The 19,868-nt window shown below is 35.1% G+C and overlaps 3 protein-coding genes across 4 annotated transcripts; all 3 read left to right on the top strand.

Moving 5' to 3' along the window:
• The first annotated feature begins 3,181 nt into the window (after positions 1–3,181).
• Positions 3,182–4,587, top strand: LOC113309088. 2 transcript variants are annotated; one of them, XM_026557516.1, is made up of 6 exons: positions 3,182–3,576; positions 3,672–3,758; positions 3,842–3,865; positions 4,085–4,147; positions 4,296–4,361; positions 4,433–4,587. In XM_026557516.1, exons 1-6 carry the CDS (start codon positions 3,235–3,237, stop codon positions 4,526–4,528), a joined length of 678 nt encoding a protein of 225 aa, XP_026413301.1. In that variant the 5' UTR covers positions 3,182–3,234; the 3' UTR covers positions 4,529–4,587. The 2 variants fall into 2 exon arrangements, with proteins under 2 accessions (XP_026413301.1, XP_026413300.1); XM_026557515.1 differs by having other exon boundaries at positions 3,651–3,758.
• A 3,658-nt stretch (positions 4,588–8,245) lies between these two features.
• On the top strand, positions 8,246–10,108 carry LOC113309897 (ATP-dependent DNA helicase pif1-like). Its single transcript, XM_026558416.1, has 3 exons — positions 8,246–8,516; positions 8,880–8,950; positions 9,338–10,108. The coding sequence occupies exons 1-3, from the start codon at positions 8,246–8,248 to the stop codon at positions 10,106–10,108; spliced, it is 1,113 nt and encodes a 370-aa protein (XP_026414201.1).
• A 5,703-nt stretch (positions 10,109–15,811) lies between these two features.
• On the top strand, positions 15,812–17,092 carry LOC113309213 (E3 ubiquitin-protein ligase dbl4-like). The gene is made up of 2 exons (XM_026557623.1): positions 15,812–16,517; positions 16,696–17,092. Exons 1-2 carry the CDS (start codon positions 15,832–15,834, stop codon positions 16,844–16,846), a joined length of 837 nt encoding a protein of 278 aa, XP_026413408.1. The 5' UTR covers positions 15,812–15,831; the 3' UTR covers positions 16,847–17,092.
• Positions 17,093–19,868: the final 2,776 nt, after the last annotated feature.

Below are 19,868 nucleotides of genomic sequence, written 5' to 3'. Positions count from 1 at the left end.
ACTCTGTAAAACTCCAGAGAAGTTGTCATTTTTCAAAACTCTTTTTAAGTCTCTACAAATCTACAAAAGTATTTATTGAGTAAACCCCCGTTACTCTTTTGATCCCGGGGTTATTTAATAAAATTTGCAAATTATTCTAGTGACCCTGAAATATTATTAACAAAATAACCGATGTGCATATTGCCAGCACATAAAATCAGTGTGCATATTGCCTGCACATTATAAAGTATGAAGAAAATATAAAAACATTATTTACAAAAATCAGTGTGCATATTGCCTGCACACTATAAAATATGTAGAAAATTATAAAAATTATGTACAAAAATCAGTGTGCATATCTCCTGCACATAAAAGCAGTGTGCATATTATCTGCACACTATAAAATATGAAAAAAAATTTAAAGAATAAAAATTTATGAGAAATGAAAATTTGATAGTTATATTTACGCTCGTTGTGTAGGTCTTTCAAAAAGCTTTCCAAATATATAAAATTTGTCGAATTATTACGTATGATTTGTGAGACATGTTATGTTCAAGTTGGCATGACGATTATACCCTTATAAATGATATAGTTTATTTGATAATATCATCAAACATCTTTATCCAAATGACCCTCCTTCTTTTCTAAGGGTCACTTCAACAAAACGGGTTAATTTTCTTAAAAATGAAGGCCATTTGAGTAAGAGAGAGTGAGGAGAGGACCAAACACTTAACTCCCACTATCTAAAAAAGGTAAGGGGATATATTTTATAATTACTGCCAATTTTTATTTTTAGTTGATGATCGAACCTTTTTTTCTTATGATCATAATTGATCATCCAACTTACCCGAAACGTCACTCTTAATTTGATACATTTCAATAAATTGAATCCAAAACTTGTTTCTATGGGAAAATCACTAATACATTTACATTCGATGATCGTAAGTAAGTTTACTCGAAACCTCAAACAAGAGCATTACGATTTTCTTTATCAGCGTCTTTGGTTTTTTATCAGTGTCTTTTGTTTAATGGAGGACTTGTTGTAAATCTACTAGTGTTTGGCTATGTTGAATACCATCATCATATCTAATTCAAATGCATCAAATTTCCTTAAATGAAAGGTTATGCATGAAAGCCAAATAAAAATCAGTTTGAGACTCTCAGAGGCACTAACAATGAAGAAGACGAGTTTGTATTTTCTGTTTTTCTGTATACTTTTTTGTTCGTTATTTTCTGACATAACTTGTTTAGATTATTAGTCCCACATTGTCTGGTTATCTAAGATCCTGCGGTTTATATAAGATACTAGGTCTCAACCCGTGTCGTAACGGCACGGGTAAGGATATGTGTTTCAAACGTATCCATCGATTCATACATGTCGTAATTGTCTGAGAAGAATCGAACCGATCAATCCAGATTTAAATGTTTCGAGGAGTTGGTTAATAAACATGTCCTTATCCTCGAATATTCTAATATTGTGTATGTAAGTCATATAACTCTTTGGGACAAACATAGTTAACCGTTAGAGCAAATCCTATGGGCAGCAGAACATTGCTTCGTTCACTACTTCAAAAAAATATCATCAAAGGTCATTCACCAAACTTGTAACAAAACTAAAAACACCAAAAATTACTTTAAAATCAATTAGATTAATCTTGCAAAATTTGTTAGCATTAGAATTTAATTTTTCTCTTTAATATAAATTGTTGGGTTCCCAATTTACATAGATTTGTGTTAATCATTTTCCTAAAATTTATAATAATATTTAATTCATGATCCATTTCTTTTCTTATCTCTTTACCTATTATCATGAATTATTTCTCAAGCATGCATAATTACACGAAGTTGGGGAGAAATAACAAAAATAGAACTCGTGACAAAAAAGAGGAATAAAGAGATATGTGAGAAACTGAATCGATTACAATTAATTAACGCGTAGCGTTGCATAATCTCATGAAGGAGGGGAGAAACAATGACAGAAACAGAAACCATGATAAAAAAGGGGAACAAAAAGAGATGTGAGAAACTGAACCGATTACAATTAATTCGTGTGTAGCCTTGTGTTTGGTCAATTTTTTTTATAAGTTTCATTTTTCTTCCTGCCCCTACCCAGCAAAACTTAAAATCACAACATCTTTTTTTTTGGAAAAATCTGGCCTTTAAAAATTGTTTTAATTTAAAAAAAAAAGTAATTTGAAAACTAAAATCAAATTAAAACAAAACAAAAAAAATTAACCAAGGGTGACTAAATAATTTACCTATCTTAGGACACCTTTTCTCACCCTACTACCACTACTTCTTCCACCAACACATTATCATCACCACTCCACCAGTCTTACTAATACTCACCACCATTATCCCCACTGCCGATCCACTACCACCACCCACCATCACAACCACCATTAGTTCTTAATTTACCTATATTAAGACCCATTTTCTCACCCTACTACCACTACTTCTTCCACCACCATATAATTGTCATCACTCCACCAGTCTCACCAATACCCACTACCATTATTTTATCATGCCCACCATCACAACCACCATTAATGCTTACTGACATGGTTAATATCAAATAAATTTATTATGTATCAACAAAAATATATTCATTTGATTAATTAAAGAAACGTTTATTATGAGATATCCATTAAACATTTATTATTAAATTTTAAGTAAAGGTGATCATTTATAGCGGTAGATTTATGTTCTTCAAGTATACATTTGATTGTTCTTTATCTAGCCTAACTTGTCCAAAATTTGTTTTGTATTCTGGAAATATAATCAATTTTATTTTAATACTAAAAACCGTGATTAATTCGATCGGGTACTATAAATAGCTGGGGTGATCCACCGGTCATGATCATATCAATTAACTATGACGTAGTTGCCTTTTTGGGGGAGACAAAGAGTGGTCGGGATGGATTCTGGAAACACAACTAGGGGTCATGATGTTTTAATCCAACAGGAAAAAATCTGCAACGTCGGTTAACTAAAATGGATAGCTATCTACTGTCCATTGAACTCCGTTGGTTTGTATCCATTAGGGTTTTATTTTAATAAACGGTTAACTAAACGGGTGCAACCCACTACCATTTTCAGTTGCCGAAACCAATTCATAACTTAGTCAACTTACGTGATTCTGTCTTATAAATTCCAAACTGCTATACCATTTTTCTCATGTTTTCGTTTTCCATCAGTGTGTTTCTCATTCAGTCCGTAGTGATCCAAACTGATACAAACTGATTTCTAGCAGATATGTATGCGGTGAAATATACGCACAACTATGTCTATCGAAGACGTGATCGCACGAAAATGGTGTTAAGGTCTGTGTCCACGGATTCGTCAACCATAGGGATGCTCAAATTTATGCACAACTACATGTACAGGAGCCATAAGCGCACCAAAATCGTGCTAAATAGAGTGTCCGGAAGCGAAGCCACCAAGTCAATTAGTACGATTGCATTTGCAAGAAAGCTGATGCAGTTGAACAAAGAAGAGCAACAAATTCGGAGATGGGACGCAGCCCTGCAAATTGAACACCTTAGAGCAGAGAAGTTATCCAGTAAAGAGGACAACTATGTTGATAAGAACCTGGCGGTAAATTTATTAAACTTCTAAATTGATTTGTCAGTAATCGGTGTGCTTATTTCTTGCTTACTTATTTCGGTCAGTCTTTATGGCATGCATATCAGTCTAACAACAATAAGGTACGATGGACGTCCGGGAAACGTGATTTCTTCTTGGACAACAATTATCCATGTCTATTCATATATGGGGAGGTATGTTAAAATTGATTGATTAAGTTTTAAGGCTTAAATGGGTTTTGTACTTTTGTTTCTGACGATTTCTTTTTTAATAGCAGATGGACATGGACTTGGACTATACGGTAAAAATTCTCATAGTTTACAGTAATTTTTAAATGATTAAACTCACATCTCATTCGAATGTGAACTTGAAATGCATATTAAGTATTTATGTAAAAATGGTGTGCTAATCGACTTCCATGATTAAAGGTTTATCTCTTTCATGTTTGATATATGTTTATTAAAATTTGATATCCTATTACAAGCCTTTCTGAGAACTGCAATTTCTATGATGATGACAGCCCATTGAGGACGAGCAGATCATTACTGAGGAAGGGGAAATAAAATATGTTGTGACTTCGGAGGTAGAAACCACGTTACACAGGCTTCTATCGCCTACTTTCTAATACACTTCTATAGCCTGCTTTACACTTCTATCGCCTAATTTACACTTCTGTTTGGATTTTACACTTCTCTCGCCTACTTTCTAATACAAATTATCCATGTTTGTAGAAATATCTGGGAGACCGGGTATATCTTAGTTTGCATTACGGGAGTGAATGGAAACAAACACACAAGGTAAAATATTAAGTTTGTGGCCAAAAAATTATTTATGAAATGAATAGAACTTATGAATCACTTATTATCAGATTGTTGTACGTGCTCCTCATTGGCGACACATGCTCCTCATAAACACTTTTACATTCTCAAACGTGGTGAAGAAAATGTACCCTAAAAATGGATAAATAGCAGCTACGACAATTGAGAGGTGTTTAAATTCTTTGCAGAGCTCTATGCACTGTACTGCGACAACATCGTATTATGTATTTTAAATGTTCTTCAAAAATTAGATCTGCGTATTTTTTACGTTTTATGTGAAAGTTTGGAGATGTATGCACTATACTGCGACAAGATGGTCTTATGTATTTTGAATGTTCATCAAGAAAAAGATCTATGTATTTTCAATGTTTATATAAAAGTTTTGATTATCTATGTAAACGGAGGGCACCTTGCTTAGTGTAATGTTACTTAGTGCTTAACTGACATGGCTCAAGTCAAATTTCCCTTTAATTATCAACTCATTAGTTTGAGAACTATTTGGTTTGGAAACATTAGCTTTAAAAGAACATGAAATAATGACGTAATATTGGTGTGCTTAGTCTAATGTTACTTACTGCTTAACTGACATGGATCGAATCAAATTACCATTAAGTATTCAAATCTTTAGTTTGAGAACTATTTGGTTTCGTAACATAAGCTTTAAAAGAACCGGAGATAATGGCGTAAATGGGTGTGCATGAGTCGGTATTGAACAGAGTACATAAGTGAAGACTGGTGGGTGAAATCCAAATCAAATATTGACAAAATAATCAAGGTAAGATCCCATCTAATGATAATTACATTTAAACAATGAATCTGGTAGAGAAATTATTGGACCTTTTGACCTTCCCGTTTTAGTAACAGTTGAAATTTCAAAATTCAAATTAAAAAGAAATCTGAAAACCTAAATAATCAATAACTGTTGACACCCACTACCTTGCAGTTTTGTGGATTTCCAGTAGGGAGCAGTTCCAGATAATGCAGTTTTCTTGAAATCATTACTCTATAAATACACTGATTCGGTGCGTTTAAAATAATTTTTTTTAAAAGTTCATGCTGTGGAAGGTTTAACATGTAAGTAGAAGTCAGTACTATGACAATTATTTAACCATTCTATTGATCCATCGGTTTATTTACTGCATTACAAAATCTTTTTATCATGCATCTTTTGTGCTCTCTTCTATCTGCTTTCGTTGATTTAAGCTAATCCAGTTCAAGGTCAGTAAAAAAAATGAAAAACGGAAATACCAAATGGTGCTTTAGTAAATGGAATTTTTTGGGTGATCAAATTCTTGGATGAAAGGTACACTGCAGGACAAAAATACTATCATTCATCAACTCTGATCTAATGATCAATGACGCAAAAAAGAAGTTCACCAGTTTTTCATGGTGGGAGGCACTAGGATCATCCGCTATCTGACGAGAGCATATTTCAGAAAACAAAAACAATAAAAAAAAATTGATTATTAACTATAAGCATTTGTCCATAAATGCAGGAGACACACGAATCATGAAAATCAAGGAAATGATGGAGTTCACGTGTTCCATAATGGTCATAATTTGTCTACCCGACCAAATGTATGCCTAGATTCTTTTTTTTTTTTTTTAAGTTGTTTGTTTTATACTGTTCAAGTTTTTGAGTTTAACGATTTCATGGATTGTCAGAGGAGGGTATTGGGACAACAACGAAGGCGTGCAAGAGAACGTGCAGAAGACGAAACAATAACCCAAGTCAATGCAGATGTACGTGATCATCACACATGACAACCACAACATGCAGAAAATTGTCTTGAAAGAATGCCAACAACATTTAATGAGTCACCAGTCCAGAGGCGCCGACGTAATACAGAAAGTGAACATCACGTAGAAGATCATCGTAGCAGAGAGATCCAAGTAATGTTCACAACTATATATTCTACATAGGAAGTTTTGTAGCTGCGACCAACAATAATTGTGCAATTTGAAATTCAAATCACATTATTTTTAATAGTTGCAGCTTCCACATGGTCCAAGGCAAATGACGAAAAAATATAGGAATACCAAACGAAGCTACACGTGCTAATGTATTTTCCGGCCTTTAAAGTTTAACTAAATACTATTTGCATTATCCTTGGACAAACAAAAAACTCTAATGTTCCTAAAAATGATTAAAAAATCCCAATTTTTTAGTTAACCTACTTTAATATCTATGTTATAAGCATCAATCAAACGACATGAAAATAATTTGCATAGTGACACAGCAATGGAACATCACCAGCGGTGTGTTGTTGCGGGAGCACCAACGACGCAAAATATATATCTAACATCGCCAACAACATCTCGAAGATCAGCAGCCCAGAGGCGGCGCCGTGAGAAAGAAAAACAACTCAAAGAGATGAGAGAACAAGAACGTCGTGAGAGAGAAGCACAAAATAAAACGGAAGCAGATGCAGAACGACGAAGAATACTGAAGGGAAAGGGAAAAGTTGTTTGCGAAGAGGTGCATAGATACTCAGTAACATGTTTGTCAAACTTGGGCACGACCATTTCAATATTTAATACTTTGATTTCCAAAACTGTAGAATTCTCAACTGAAACGGATGCGATCAAGTGGAATACAAATTAGAGAAAGGGAGGCTATGCGCTCAAGTGGTATACAAATTAGAGAAAGGGAAGATACACCATATGCACATGAAGATGCAGAGTCTGGCGAAGAGGTGAATTAAAAAATTTACATTTTATACATACACAATTATCATTTTTAAGTTTTAAAATATAAAAATATTCGTGCGATGAAAAAATTTACAATGCAGACGGCTATATTACATAGGAGAGTTGGTGTCACATCAACCGATCAAAATATTGAAATGTAAGGATTAATTTGAAGATAGAGATTGCATTAGTTTATTTATTTTTAGTTTTGTCTAAACTAGATTCCTATTTCTCACTATGCAGGCCGTCTGTTGGAGAAGATGATGTTGTGTCAGATGATTACGAAAATGATGAAGTAGATTACGACAGTGATGAATTATGTGATACAACTACAACTGAGAACCGGGGAGCTGCTCTTACTACTGATGTGCGCCATTTTCTTGGACAAATGGATGTCAAATATCATCACTGCGGGGCGTTGCACTGGATGGCAGAAAAACTCACAAATTTGTCTTTAATAAACCTGAAATTTGGATCATGTTGTCTCCAAGGAAAAGTTCGCCTACCGTTACTGCGTGAACCACCTATAGCATTCAGAGAATTGTTTGACGGAACCAACGCCGAATCAGTATCGTTTCGGACATATATTCGAGAGCATAATGCAGCAAATGCATTTACTAGCCTTGGATCCAAACTAGATACAAGAGCTTTGAAATAGAGAGGTCCGAGACCTTTCTCAATACATGAGGAGTTGAGACATTTAACCGGCGGTGTTTTACCAGCTCCTGGGATTGAGAGGAGGGCGGCTTACTCCCAACTGTACATCTATGATCCAGCTTTTGCATTGTTTGTCCGTGGAGAACGAAATCCTGAGTTAAATATGAATGTACTACACACAATTCAGAATACTATGCTCCAATTCAATGTTTTTTATACCAAGTATCGTCAGGATTATGCAATTTTAGACCAGATGAGCCCGGTCGACTAGAATATCATAGTTTCCCTTCAATATAACAAGTCAACTGATATTAGGCGTTATAATCTTCCGACAGCAGATGAGATTGCGGTTATCGTTCCAGAAATAACTTATAAGGAGATTGGGGTGCGAGATATTATATTGCATTTGAGAGAAAAAAAACGGGTTGAAACAAATTTCGGAGTGTCATCCGGCGTACTTTCCTTTACATTATGTTTTACTATTTCCTTTTGGTGAGATGGGATGGTCACCGACAATGAGGCAATGGGATGCAGTCACCCAAACATATATGAAAACCAAATTATCTCAAATGGAGTATTACAGTTACCGCATATTTGAACGCACCGAAGAATATTCCACCATCTTAAGAGCCAGAAAACTATTTCAAGAGTTCTTAGTTGATGCATGGGAAGCGACAGAGCAGAGTAAGTTGGCATGGCTCAGATTCAACCAACCAACTTTGCGTTCTGACCAGTACAGTTGCATTGCTGATATGACAAATGCCGATTTGAATCTAGGTGATAGAGGTAATCCTGTTATTTTACCATCTTCACACACTGGGAGCGGAAGGCATATGCACGAGATATATCAGGATTCGATGACTATTACACGTTTTCACCACCATCCAGACATTTTTATTACAATGACTGCAAACCCAAATTGTCTAGAAATAAGAAATGCACTTATTGGCAATTAGAGTGTCACTGATCATCCTGATTTGGTGGCTCGAGTTTTTGAGATGAAAAGAAAAGCATTGATGAAAGAAATAAAGGAAAAAAAGGTGTTCGGCACGGTTGTCCCCCATGTTTATACAATCGAGTTTCAGAAACGTGGGCTACCACATATGCATGCTCTTATATTTTTAAAATATTCGGAAAAAATTCGTACAGCATACATGGTTGATAGATTTGTTTCTGCTGAATTTCCTGATGAGAAAAATGACCCAATACTATTTGACACCGTAAGCAAATGTATGGTTCATGGTCCATGTGGAGAACGAGATCCAGGTGCAACATATATGTCAAAATAAAAATGTACGAAAGGATATCCAAAGAAGTACACCGACACAACAACTTTGGACGAGGGTGGGTATCCCAGTTATCGTCGTCGTCGGGATGGAATAGAAGTAACTGTCAGAAACAACAAAAAGGCGTATAATATAGATGTTGTACCCTATAACCCGCATCTTTCAAGAATGTAAAATCCGAATCCCTTCCATGATCATCCCGAATCATTTTGTCAGCAGCAAAATACGTGTAAGTCTCCCCATGTAATCTTTCTAATGCATCCATATTAATCTTATGGACGTCTTCATTACGTGGAGATAAAATGATTAATTGGTATGTAGATTGGAACGAACCCTGAAGAGGTTGTTAATCTGCCATCGACAATGGATAGATGTCAAAACATGCATGAGCTAATATCTTCGGTGTATCCTCTGTTGGGAATGGATGAACTAATGTCACCCGAATACTTAACCGAGAGGATCATTTTATCTCCACGTAACGAAGACGTCCATAAGATTAATATGGATGCATTAGAAAGATTACATGGGGAGACTTGCACGTATTTTGCTGCTGACAAAATGATTCGGGATGATCATGGAAGGGATTCGGATTTTACAACTGAATTTCTCAACAATTTAAGTCCACCAGGATCACCTCCATTTAAGCTAGACCTCAAAGTTGGATGTCCCATTATGTTTCTGAGAAATCTGGCACCAAAAGAAGGACTTTGTAATAGTACAAGACTGGTGGTGACGAGGTGCGGACGACACGTGATTGAAGCTAAAATCATAACTGGAGAAAAAGTTGGTGAAGTAGTATTCATCCCTAGAATAACTTTTCAACCTTCAGCTTCAGAGCTAAACATACAAATGGAAAGACGTCAATTTCCCATACGCGTTGCATATGCGATGACTATTAACAAATCCCAGGGACAATCGGTGAAGTATGTGGGCATTGATTTACGTACTCCAGTATTTAGTCATGGTCAGCTATATGTCGCATTATCCAGGTGTACTGCTGCAAGGAGAATTACTTTATTATTTCCAAATGAATCAAATGTGTCTGTAGATCCGGTAACAAAAAATGTAGTGTATCCTGAAGTATTATTGTAGAATTTGATGCTTCTTTTAATTTTAAAAGAAGTAATGTTACATGTAATTTTTAATATTTATTTAGATTGGATAATTTTATTAGTTTGTTACTTTAGTATTTGGTGAAAAAACAAACTCCCAGCATAAAATATCCTCAAGGCTTGCACCAATCCGTATTTGGTGAAAACACGACTAAAATTAAAACAACAACACGCCGAAGGCGTATGAGAGGTTGAGACCAGGCCGAAGGCCTGGTTGATACCCTAGTTGTCTTATATGATTTAGTATCCTCCTCAAAATATTTGTGTTTTGTCCTTACCAGTTGTGTTAAAAACAGCCAACCACATCTATCACAATAAAATGTTTCCCATTTTGTAAAGACACAAAACTATGATTATCTACTACTATTCACTAACATCCACCACCGTAGGTAAAAATCATCCATACCCACTATTTTTTGCACCACCAGTAGTGTTACCACCTCCACCACTCACAAATACCCGCCATTGTTTCCACCACCCACAGCTTCTTTCACTACCACCATTAAAAATTGGGGTCACTATAGTACAGTGGTAAAGTCATTGGGTGATGTTACCAGGTACCCGAGTTCGAAACTGGCCAGCACCAAATTCTTTTCCTATCAATATATATATACTTTTTAATAATCTTATTTATTAATACAAATATGTATTTATTAGATTCATTAAATGAACATTTATCATGAAAAATTAATTAATCATTCATCATGAGCAATTAATTGGACACTAATTAATAAAGTATTTATAATGGTTAGTTAAAAAAACCACGGTCGCAGATTTATTCCTCCTAGATAAATCTAACTTAGCCAAGATTTGTTTTGTATTTTAGATATTGTGTGAGCCTCTCCAGAGTCTCCAATCATCCTCAATTCGTTTTGAATTGGATGCCCATATTCTGATATAATTTCACTATTTTAATATTTAAATGAAATTAGGAAAAATAGAAAATTAATTACTATAATTAGTTAACAACCAATGAGGTGATTTTGCTAAGTGCACAATTTTTAAAGGGGTGTGCACAACATTGTACTCCTTAAATTCCTATGCAATTTCTATTTTTTCTTTCTTTTTCTTGTAAAGAAAAATGCGGGTGTAGAGTTAGTTTCTTCTTAGTCTTGTTGAGTAGTCCACGAAAATAATTTTCCTTGCCGTGTTTTATCAAAACATCTTTTCACCCATAAAAAATTCCTTGTCGTGTTTTATCAAAAAACTGTAACCGGAAAATGGGTCATATGACCATAACCCGTAAAGTGTGGGAGCAATGGACTTGTAAAAAATAATTATGGGTGAAAAAGACATAAGAAAAATTAGTCATATGTACCCTTAATTTTAAATTTTATTCTTTATCGTATCCTTTTCTCTCTCTTATTTATTTTCTCACACCAATGTAAAATTAATCACGAGAAATGTCTTAACTTCCACAATATAAGTCTGATTCTAATAAAATTTATATTTTTGGAAAGGACTCGAAAATCTCTACAAAAGAAGATCCATTGTTGATATGAAATTAGAAAAAAAATTATTTTAAACCAGGCCGAGGATACATTATGCACCCAGGTGCAACCTGGCCAAAATTTAATTCCTATCACTACAAGAAAATATAGCTATTGCTACACCATATATTGCCACACCTTCAATATAGGTGTTGCAAAAGCAAATTTCTAGTCACGGTACTTTTCGGCTGCAGCTAAAAGCTATATTTTAATGTTGCAAAATGAAACTTTTGCCACACAATTGTAGCAATAATTTGAAAAGAGTGTGGCGAAAAAGTATAATCTCTTGCTCCAGCAATAAGATTGGTGCTGCAAAAAAGACTTCTTACCACATAGGTTATCGCGACACTAGTAGGGATTTAAGCCATAACTATAGGGTGCTGCAATATATTAAATTTCTTGTAGTGTATAAAAATATACAGTATGATAAACAACAAAAAATTCAGAAAAAAATACACATTATGCACTCGGGTACAACCTATATAAATAATATTTTTTGTCAGAATATCTATTATGCACCCCGGTGCATTTTGTATTACCAGCTCTGTCAAAAACCTCATCCAATCCATGACTCAAAAAACACACTTCCCATCGCCAAATTTCACATCCAACAAGCACCCCTTCGTGATTCAACGAAACTTTATTGTTCCCACAATCTTTTATGACTTCCGACGTCCGAAGTTACTGGTACCAGCTTGCTATTTTCGATGCCTTTTCCAACTGTTTCTGCAAGACTGGTTCAGGCATAAATACAAACACTTTGTGTGCCCGTTGCTGGTGACAATGGAATGAGTTTATCTGAATTCTGGAACCCTGAACACAGCTCCTTCCCTGCAAAATTCCAATCAATTAAGTGTGTAATTACATATTATTATGGGAGACAACTAATAGAGATTCAGGTTATCATTTTTGGGCTTTGATACCAGAGTTAAATGCATGGGTGTGTTAGTTTCAGAACTGTGCATCAGATTGATTAGTGGAGAAAATCGATTAGACACGATATTACCTGGGTTCCTAAGTGAGGCTCAAAGCTACACACCAACTTTACAAAAATTGATCAGTGGTGCTCTTGGTGTTGTTTCAGTGATAAGTGATAACGTTCTTTTACTTTTTACAAGAAAGCACTATCGGGTTAATGATCAGTTGTGAAGAACAATGGTGATCTACTAACTACAAATAGAATCCATTGGATGGAATATTGATACTTCCGGCAATGGAATCTGTGAGAAGTGCAACAGATGTCAGAAAAATTCAAACTATTATAAGCTATTATAGATAACAAACATGATCTTAGATTGAAATGAGAAAGATTCTTACAGACCCACACATAACATTTACCACCAATATATTAATCAAAGCAAAGCAAATTTTGGATCCATGAAAATCATATGAAACAGCCCAAAATGACATCAACTAAATTGAATTAAAGCTGATCAAAAATAAAAATTAAACTGAGATTATAAAGCTTATCGGCATCAATCAATTAATAACCCCTTAATAAATGAGATACCTTTACAATCAACGTTATACGGTATAGAAAGATCAAATTAGCCCTGGTCTATGTTACAATGGAGTCCTCGTCTGACTAAAATCGCTATGAAAAGTCGGGTAAAAAAGGCATATAATACTGTTGCCAAACTTTCAAAATGTCGTTTTTGTAATTTTTGAGCCGGAACTGTACATGCCAGTAATATCACCGTTTTTTAAGTACTGTTCCGGCCAACAACTCATATGTTTAATGGGTTGTTAAGGTTGATGCTCAATTCTAAATGCACATTTTATTTTTTTATCTTTTTGAGTTTTGGTTGCATGCATGCACAAATCAGTAATATGTGTACTGGTAATACCTTCTAAATTCCTTGACGACCCTTTGGAAGGGTCGTTACTGTTTTGGTTATGCATTTGACGACTTAAACAGTCGTTAATGTTTTAGAAATGTCGTTATAGATTGCCGTTAATCTCTAAAAAGAGTCGTTAGTGTATGACAGTTTGGAGTCGTTATTGTTTTGATCATGATGTATATGACGATCCTAAACTGTCGTTAATGTCGGTGAAGGGTCGTTAATGAGGGTCGTTACTTGAAGAAAAAAATATTAATTAAGGGTAAAATAGTATACTCATCTTCCGATTTTTATACCCCTGAAAAATTTGGGGGGCAAACAAAATTCCATGGCTCCCAATTAAGCTAGGATAGTAAACCATTTTAATGAACTCTTTATATTTCGTGTGTGCACTTCAACGATATACAATACTTCAATTATCGAACAATTTTTATAATGCTAGAATGCATAAAATTAGCCAAAGCTTCATCCTTTATGGATTGTTCATGTGCACGATTAAGATCCTTGTGCGTATGCAGTAAAAATACGTAGACTCATACACGTCGTTTGGTTGGAAGAATCAGAATCCTAAGAATTCAGTGTGGGGTTAATCAATTCCCAAAATTGAATTCAAATGCAACAAATCAATATTTGGTTGTAGTTTAATTGCTTTTACTTTTACTCCGGAATTCAATTCCAGTTGCACTGTTGGATTACTGCAATGGAGATCTGTTATATGTTGGAAGGAATTTGATTCCTAGTAATTTATTTTTTCCTGTGTACTTCAGGGTTGGGCACAATCTCTAAGAATTAAATTACCTAGCTTTCAGTTTCTCGAACCAAGCATATTGTATTATGATTTTTTTTCTATCAATTTTCATACACATTGGTTTGTCTTTACAGTTAAGTAAAAAGGCTATCAATGCACTTTAATTATGATAGCAGTTGTTATAAAGAAAGTTCTTTTTTTTAAAAAAAAAAGGTAACAAATGTAATACAATTTGGATGGTAGTCATTCCAAATTCACAAAAGAAAAAAAAAAGTTGCTTAATTTATCATATGCTAGAAAGACCTTAATCCCAATTGATGCTCATGAATTATAGGGTGTTGAGCTTGGTTTTAATCTGGCCATCAAAAGGGGTTTTAAGAAAATTCCTCTGGCTATTAACTCTATGTTTATATACTTCTTACTCACTAAGAAGGATTGTACTCCCTCCTGGAACATGATCCAAATTTGAAAAAGAGTGGAATGATTAAGATCTTTCTTTGAGGTTTTAAAGATTTCCCGTATCGACAGAAAAACGAACAGGGCTGCAGATTTTCTGGCGAGTTCTCATACGCCTGCGAAGTAGGTTGATATGGAGATTGAGGATTTTTTTCCTAAATTTTGTAACATTATTAGGGAGGATAAGGAGGGGAAGTTGTACCCCGAAATGCAGGAGCGGACCTAGGATTCTCCCTTGAGTAGGGATGGATTGTAACAGTCGATAATGCGACCGAAGGCTGTGGCAATTTTTTTTGGAATACATCACATAATAGTGGCCAAATAGTGGTCCACCCGAACAATACTAAATAGGTGGAGAAATAAAAGCTAAAACGAACACAAATAACAGAAAAACAAAGTGATTACCAAAAGAGAAGAAAGTAGGAGTATAAAGCTAGTGAGTGGAAGAAGATTATCTAATTTAAACATGACTTAAATTTTGATCATTTCATAGTATGGGCTAAAAATCACATACAATTAGCTAGCTAGATACAACTAATATGCGGGCTAAACAAAAATTTTAACCTAAGTTTCTACGCTAAAATCTTTTTTACCCAAAAATTAGGGACGGGTTATAGCCTCCTTTAGTCCCTTGCTAGGCCCGTCCCTGCCGTAATGAGGTGTCTTTTTACATGGTTTATTGTTTTGATTTTCTTGCTTTTATTTCTTGGGATGGGGTCTCTTTAACCCCGGCTGTCTGATCAAAACAAAGCAAAAAAAAAATTTACATTAGTAGATATAACACCACAAGCAACAAACTGCTCGATGCAAAACCAGCTACCACCAAGAAATCTTAGCATGAAAAACAAATGGTTATTATTATGATTTAATTTCGATACAAGAAAAATTCACGGTTTATGGAAGAAGCCTTTTTATCATGTGTTTGTGAGGTCCAGCATCTTTTCTGGTGGGATCCAGGTGGTGGAAGCCACTATCACGCAACAACAACGCTTACGTGAAAAAGAAGGTAAAGTTGCCTTAAGCAGGTACCTAGAAACATATTGGTAGGCAGACATTAGCCCTACGAATGGATGTCTATATATATGGTATTAATTAGAATTCCTTACACTCAAACTTTTTGCATCTAATAGTGTTTGATCAGCCGGGACTGCACTTTCTTCTTCTTCCAATGGAAACTTCACACAACACTCTCAACAATTTTTTCAAAACCTCAAACCACAACAATGCATCCAGCAGCAGTAACAACTGTTTCACCTGCGAAATCTGTAGAGAGACAGTTCAATTGGAACAAAAATTCAGAAGCATGGAAGCGAGTGGATGTTTCCATCCCTATTGCATAGATTGTATTTCCAAGTACATCGAAACAAGAGTGATTCACGACAACATGTCCGAGATAAAGTGCCCTAATAACGACTGCTCCGTTCTGTTGGATGCATTATCGTGTCGCTCGATCCTCTCCAAAAAAGCATTCGAGAAGTGGTGTCATGTTCTTTGCGAGTCTATAGTACTTTTAGATGCATCAAAAGGAGGGTTCGTTTATGGAAGATGCTTTTGCCCTAACAGCAAGTGTTCTGAATTGATTCTAAACGAGTGTGTGGAAACTAAATCTATGCTGAAACGATCAGGCTGTCCAAACTGCAAGGAAGCGTTTTGTTTTAGTTGTATGGTTCGATGGAAAGAAAATCATCAATGTTGTCAAACAGGCGCCATAGTTATTGATATTGATATGGATAGAAACGATTTTTTGTTCATGGAAATGGCTAAAAGAAAGAAGTGGGTTCAATGTCCAAATTGTAACCGTTACATCCAACGAGTTAAGGACAGTGAAAATTTTTGCAGGCTCATCCATTGCAGGTTATTTTTACATCTCCATATCTTTATAAAACTATTGACTTGTCTGAATCTAATTCATTACATCTGTCTAGAGTTTGTAATCCAGATACATGTCCTCTATCCAGTTACGGTAAATTATCCAAATTATAATTCTTTTCGATTAACTTTTTTTGGTATTTCTTTCTGCTTATGTTTACAGATGCGGCATCATATTTTGTTATGATTGCCGAGAACGGCCTTGTATATGCGGAAAAGAACCCTTTACCTGTTTGAAGCTCATAAAAGGTCTGTTGGTCAGTGGATTTGGCTTGGTCGGGTTATTTTTTCTCGTACAGTATACCTTCTTTTAATAAATATAAAATGTGGTTTCATGAATGCTTTAAGCGCTGTTAGTTATGTTAGAGTTTTTGATTAAACTCAAACTACTCCGGTAACTCATAAAAGTAGTCATGTGTGAGTGGCAGTTAGTATTCAGACGTTTATTAAGTTATTATCGAATTGTTCACCACTAGCCTGTTTGTGGGCACTAGGTTTTAGTGTTTCCCTGTTAATTAGAAGTTAATTGTGCTTACGTGCACTTGTTACTTGTTGGTAGTGGTTCGTAGGCTATAAAAGGCATATTTTATTGCTAATGTAATTAAGGTGAAATTTCTTCACAATGTAATTGTCTTTTGTTTCAGTGTTTCATCCCCTTTGTTCAATTTTGATGTCTTGATTATCATCATGATATTAGAACTAGGGAAGAAAGTGAGTATCTTCTAAGGGTATTTTTATTATTAAACAAAATATTCTATTGTCTCTTGTGCACATTCCTGTCGTGGTCATTGAAATTGATGAACGGAGGCGGCAAAGTTTGCCCGGAAAATAGGTCATTTGTCCAAATACTTTTAAAACATGGTTCAAATGGGCGAGTAAAAATTATTATGGATGAAATGGACATCAAAAAAATAGCAAGGATGAAATTGAATTCATCCTGACTTAACCTTAAAAAATAGCAAGGATGAAATTGGATGCATCCTGATGTAAATAAAAAATAAGAATAAGTATTTGAAAATGGGTAGGATGAAACTGTTTACATCCTGGCTATTTTTACGTTTTTGTCCATTTAAACAGTATCAAAATTTAAATGTCCTTTTCATCCAAAAAATGTTGATTTTGGTCCTTTTAACCAAGTTTGTGAAGCTTGGCCCACATGCCAAGACTTGACGGCTTAGATGCTAAGGATTGGCAGCTCGACAGAAATATCTTATATTGCCCCTGAACTTATAAAACACCGGAATACGTAGTCATACATCCCATTCTTAATTCACCCCTTCCGTAATGTATTATCCATTTTAACAAATTTCTTCATCAGAATCTATTTCAAGTAGTCTAATTTCTAAAATGGATTCCGATTTGGGAAATGGTGAGGAGGTGGATATCCACAACTTTCAGACATTCAAATTAATTACGATCCCACTATGACTTCAATCTTGTGCTTGTTTTCTGCCACGAGTAAGTAGAAATTCTTTTGATGTCAGTATTATCCGATCCCTGGTTTTGTTGTGTTTCTGACTGATTCTTTCCCGAGGTACAGTTTTTGAAAAAAGATAAAAGTTGAAAATAAATAAGAAAGGGTTCCAAAATAGCACCCTCACAACATACAAGAAGAGATGAGCAAAGAGTTTAGATACCTTACGGAAAAAACTACTCACTAAAGAAGAATTTTCCAACCAAAAACAAAATCCTCAAAGTTAATATTCTTAAAAGAAACAACATTGATGGACCAACTAACTAACAAAGACAACACTTTGATGTTTATAATAAGAAAGTTCCAAGATTTTCTCACTTGTTTCGTAGCAATTAGAATGTGTTTCCTTTCCAACCACACAATCCAACATATAGCAGAAGGCACATAATATTTCAAGAAACCAAGAGGCTCTGATAGATATATTCAATTAGAATGTCGAGGTGAACTTCATTTTCACTGATATGTAACATATTCTAAGTAGCATCTGAATGGAGCTGGAGCCATATCTATGTTGAATTCTTGACGAAAGATGTTCCGAATAGAACCATGTATGTAGTTGCTGTTCAACAATACACAGTAATAATGAATTGTTAAAAAAGGTAGATGGAATTAGATTCTTTCTATGACTTGTATCCAAAAGGATAGATATATAGGCGGAGGCAATAATGCTACACTTCACACATGCTATGCCCATCCGAGGCACAAGACAGGCAGTGATTACACTCTTACGGGGAATTAAAAAATATGACTGGAGAGATCGAGAGAGAAAGAACCTATAGGCTATACTGTCTGAAGGATGTTCCCTTTTGCCAGTGGAAGCTGGAGATTTCTTTTGCTTGATACCTTCACTTCTAGCCATTGCTGGAGGTATCCTCACACTTACAAATTCTCACAAAATTACTCTTCAGTGCAGGGATCTCTTGAAAGCTTCTCATGTAAACCTATTAGGAAATAATATATGAGAATCTATATTTAGGAGATATGCACATTAAGTTGTGAGAGTTATATTAGGAAAGTGTCTATGTTTAGAGTTTGATCTTAGTTAGGAAAGTACCTTGAGTGGTCGTCAAGTTTGTGAACAATATAAATAGGCTGTTGAGCCATGAAAGTTGATATACCGAATTATTATCAATGTAGTCTTTTACGCTTCCACGTTTATGCTCTCCTCTCTCTTGCTCGATCCTTAACATGGTATCAGAGCGAGGTGAGAGGAAGAGAGAGGAGATGAAGAAAGGTTTAAAGAAGTTAGAAGAGTTTTCCCGTTTAAGGTTTAGGTTAAAAAAAAAAAAAAAAAGTTGCGTTTATTTGCTGAGAAGAAACGTATGGGTAAGTTGTTGCTGCTGTCATATACAAAAGGTTTATGGCTTGGTTTGGAAGTTGAAACCGTGAAGAAGAACTGATGTTGTTTGGTTTACTGTGGTGAAACAGAGTAATGGTTACTAGTTGCTGCCCTAGATGATTTCCGTTGTTTTAGGGAATATAAATAGGAGAAAGAGATATAGAAGTTCTATTGTTTTTTGTTTTAGGGTTATCAAAAAAAAAAAAAAAAAAATCGTTGTTTGGTTGTTGTTTGCGTGAAGAAGAAAGAAGTTGAAGGTTTGTCAAGCCTTGTTGTTGTTGCTGAAGTGTTCGTTGGTAATTGAATCACGTCTGTAAGTATGTCAAAGCTGGGTTGTTGATTAAGTGCTAAGGTCATCGCCGGTAAAACATTGGTTTAGGCGAGTTCGTTGATGCTGGAAAAGTTTGAAGCCGAGAAGCCAGGTGACCAAGGGGAGGCTTGATGTCGTTTGAATTCATGATAAAGATAGAGTTTAGGGCATGTTATTGATGCCGAGTAAACATGGCAGTCGAGATACTACTGC

The sequence above is a fragment of the Papaver somniferum genome, chromosome 9 (genome assembly GCF_003573695.1).
Source record: "Papaver somniferum cultivar HN1 chromosome 9, ASM357369v1, whole genome shotgun sequence".
Lineage (NCBI taxonomy): Eukaryota > Viridiplantae > Streptophyta > Magnoliopsida > Ranunculales > Papaveraceae > Papaver > Papaver somniferum.
This window is presented reverse-complemented; position numbering and strand designations above follow the sequence as displayed.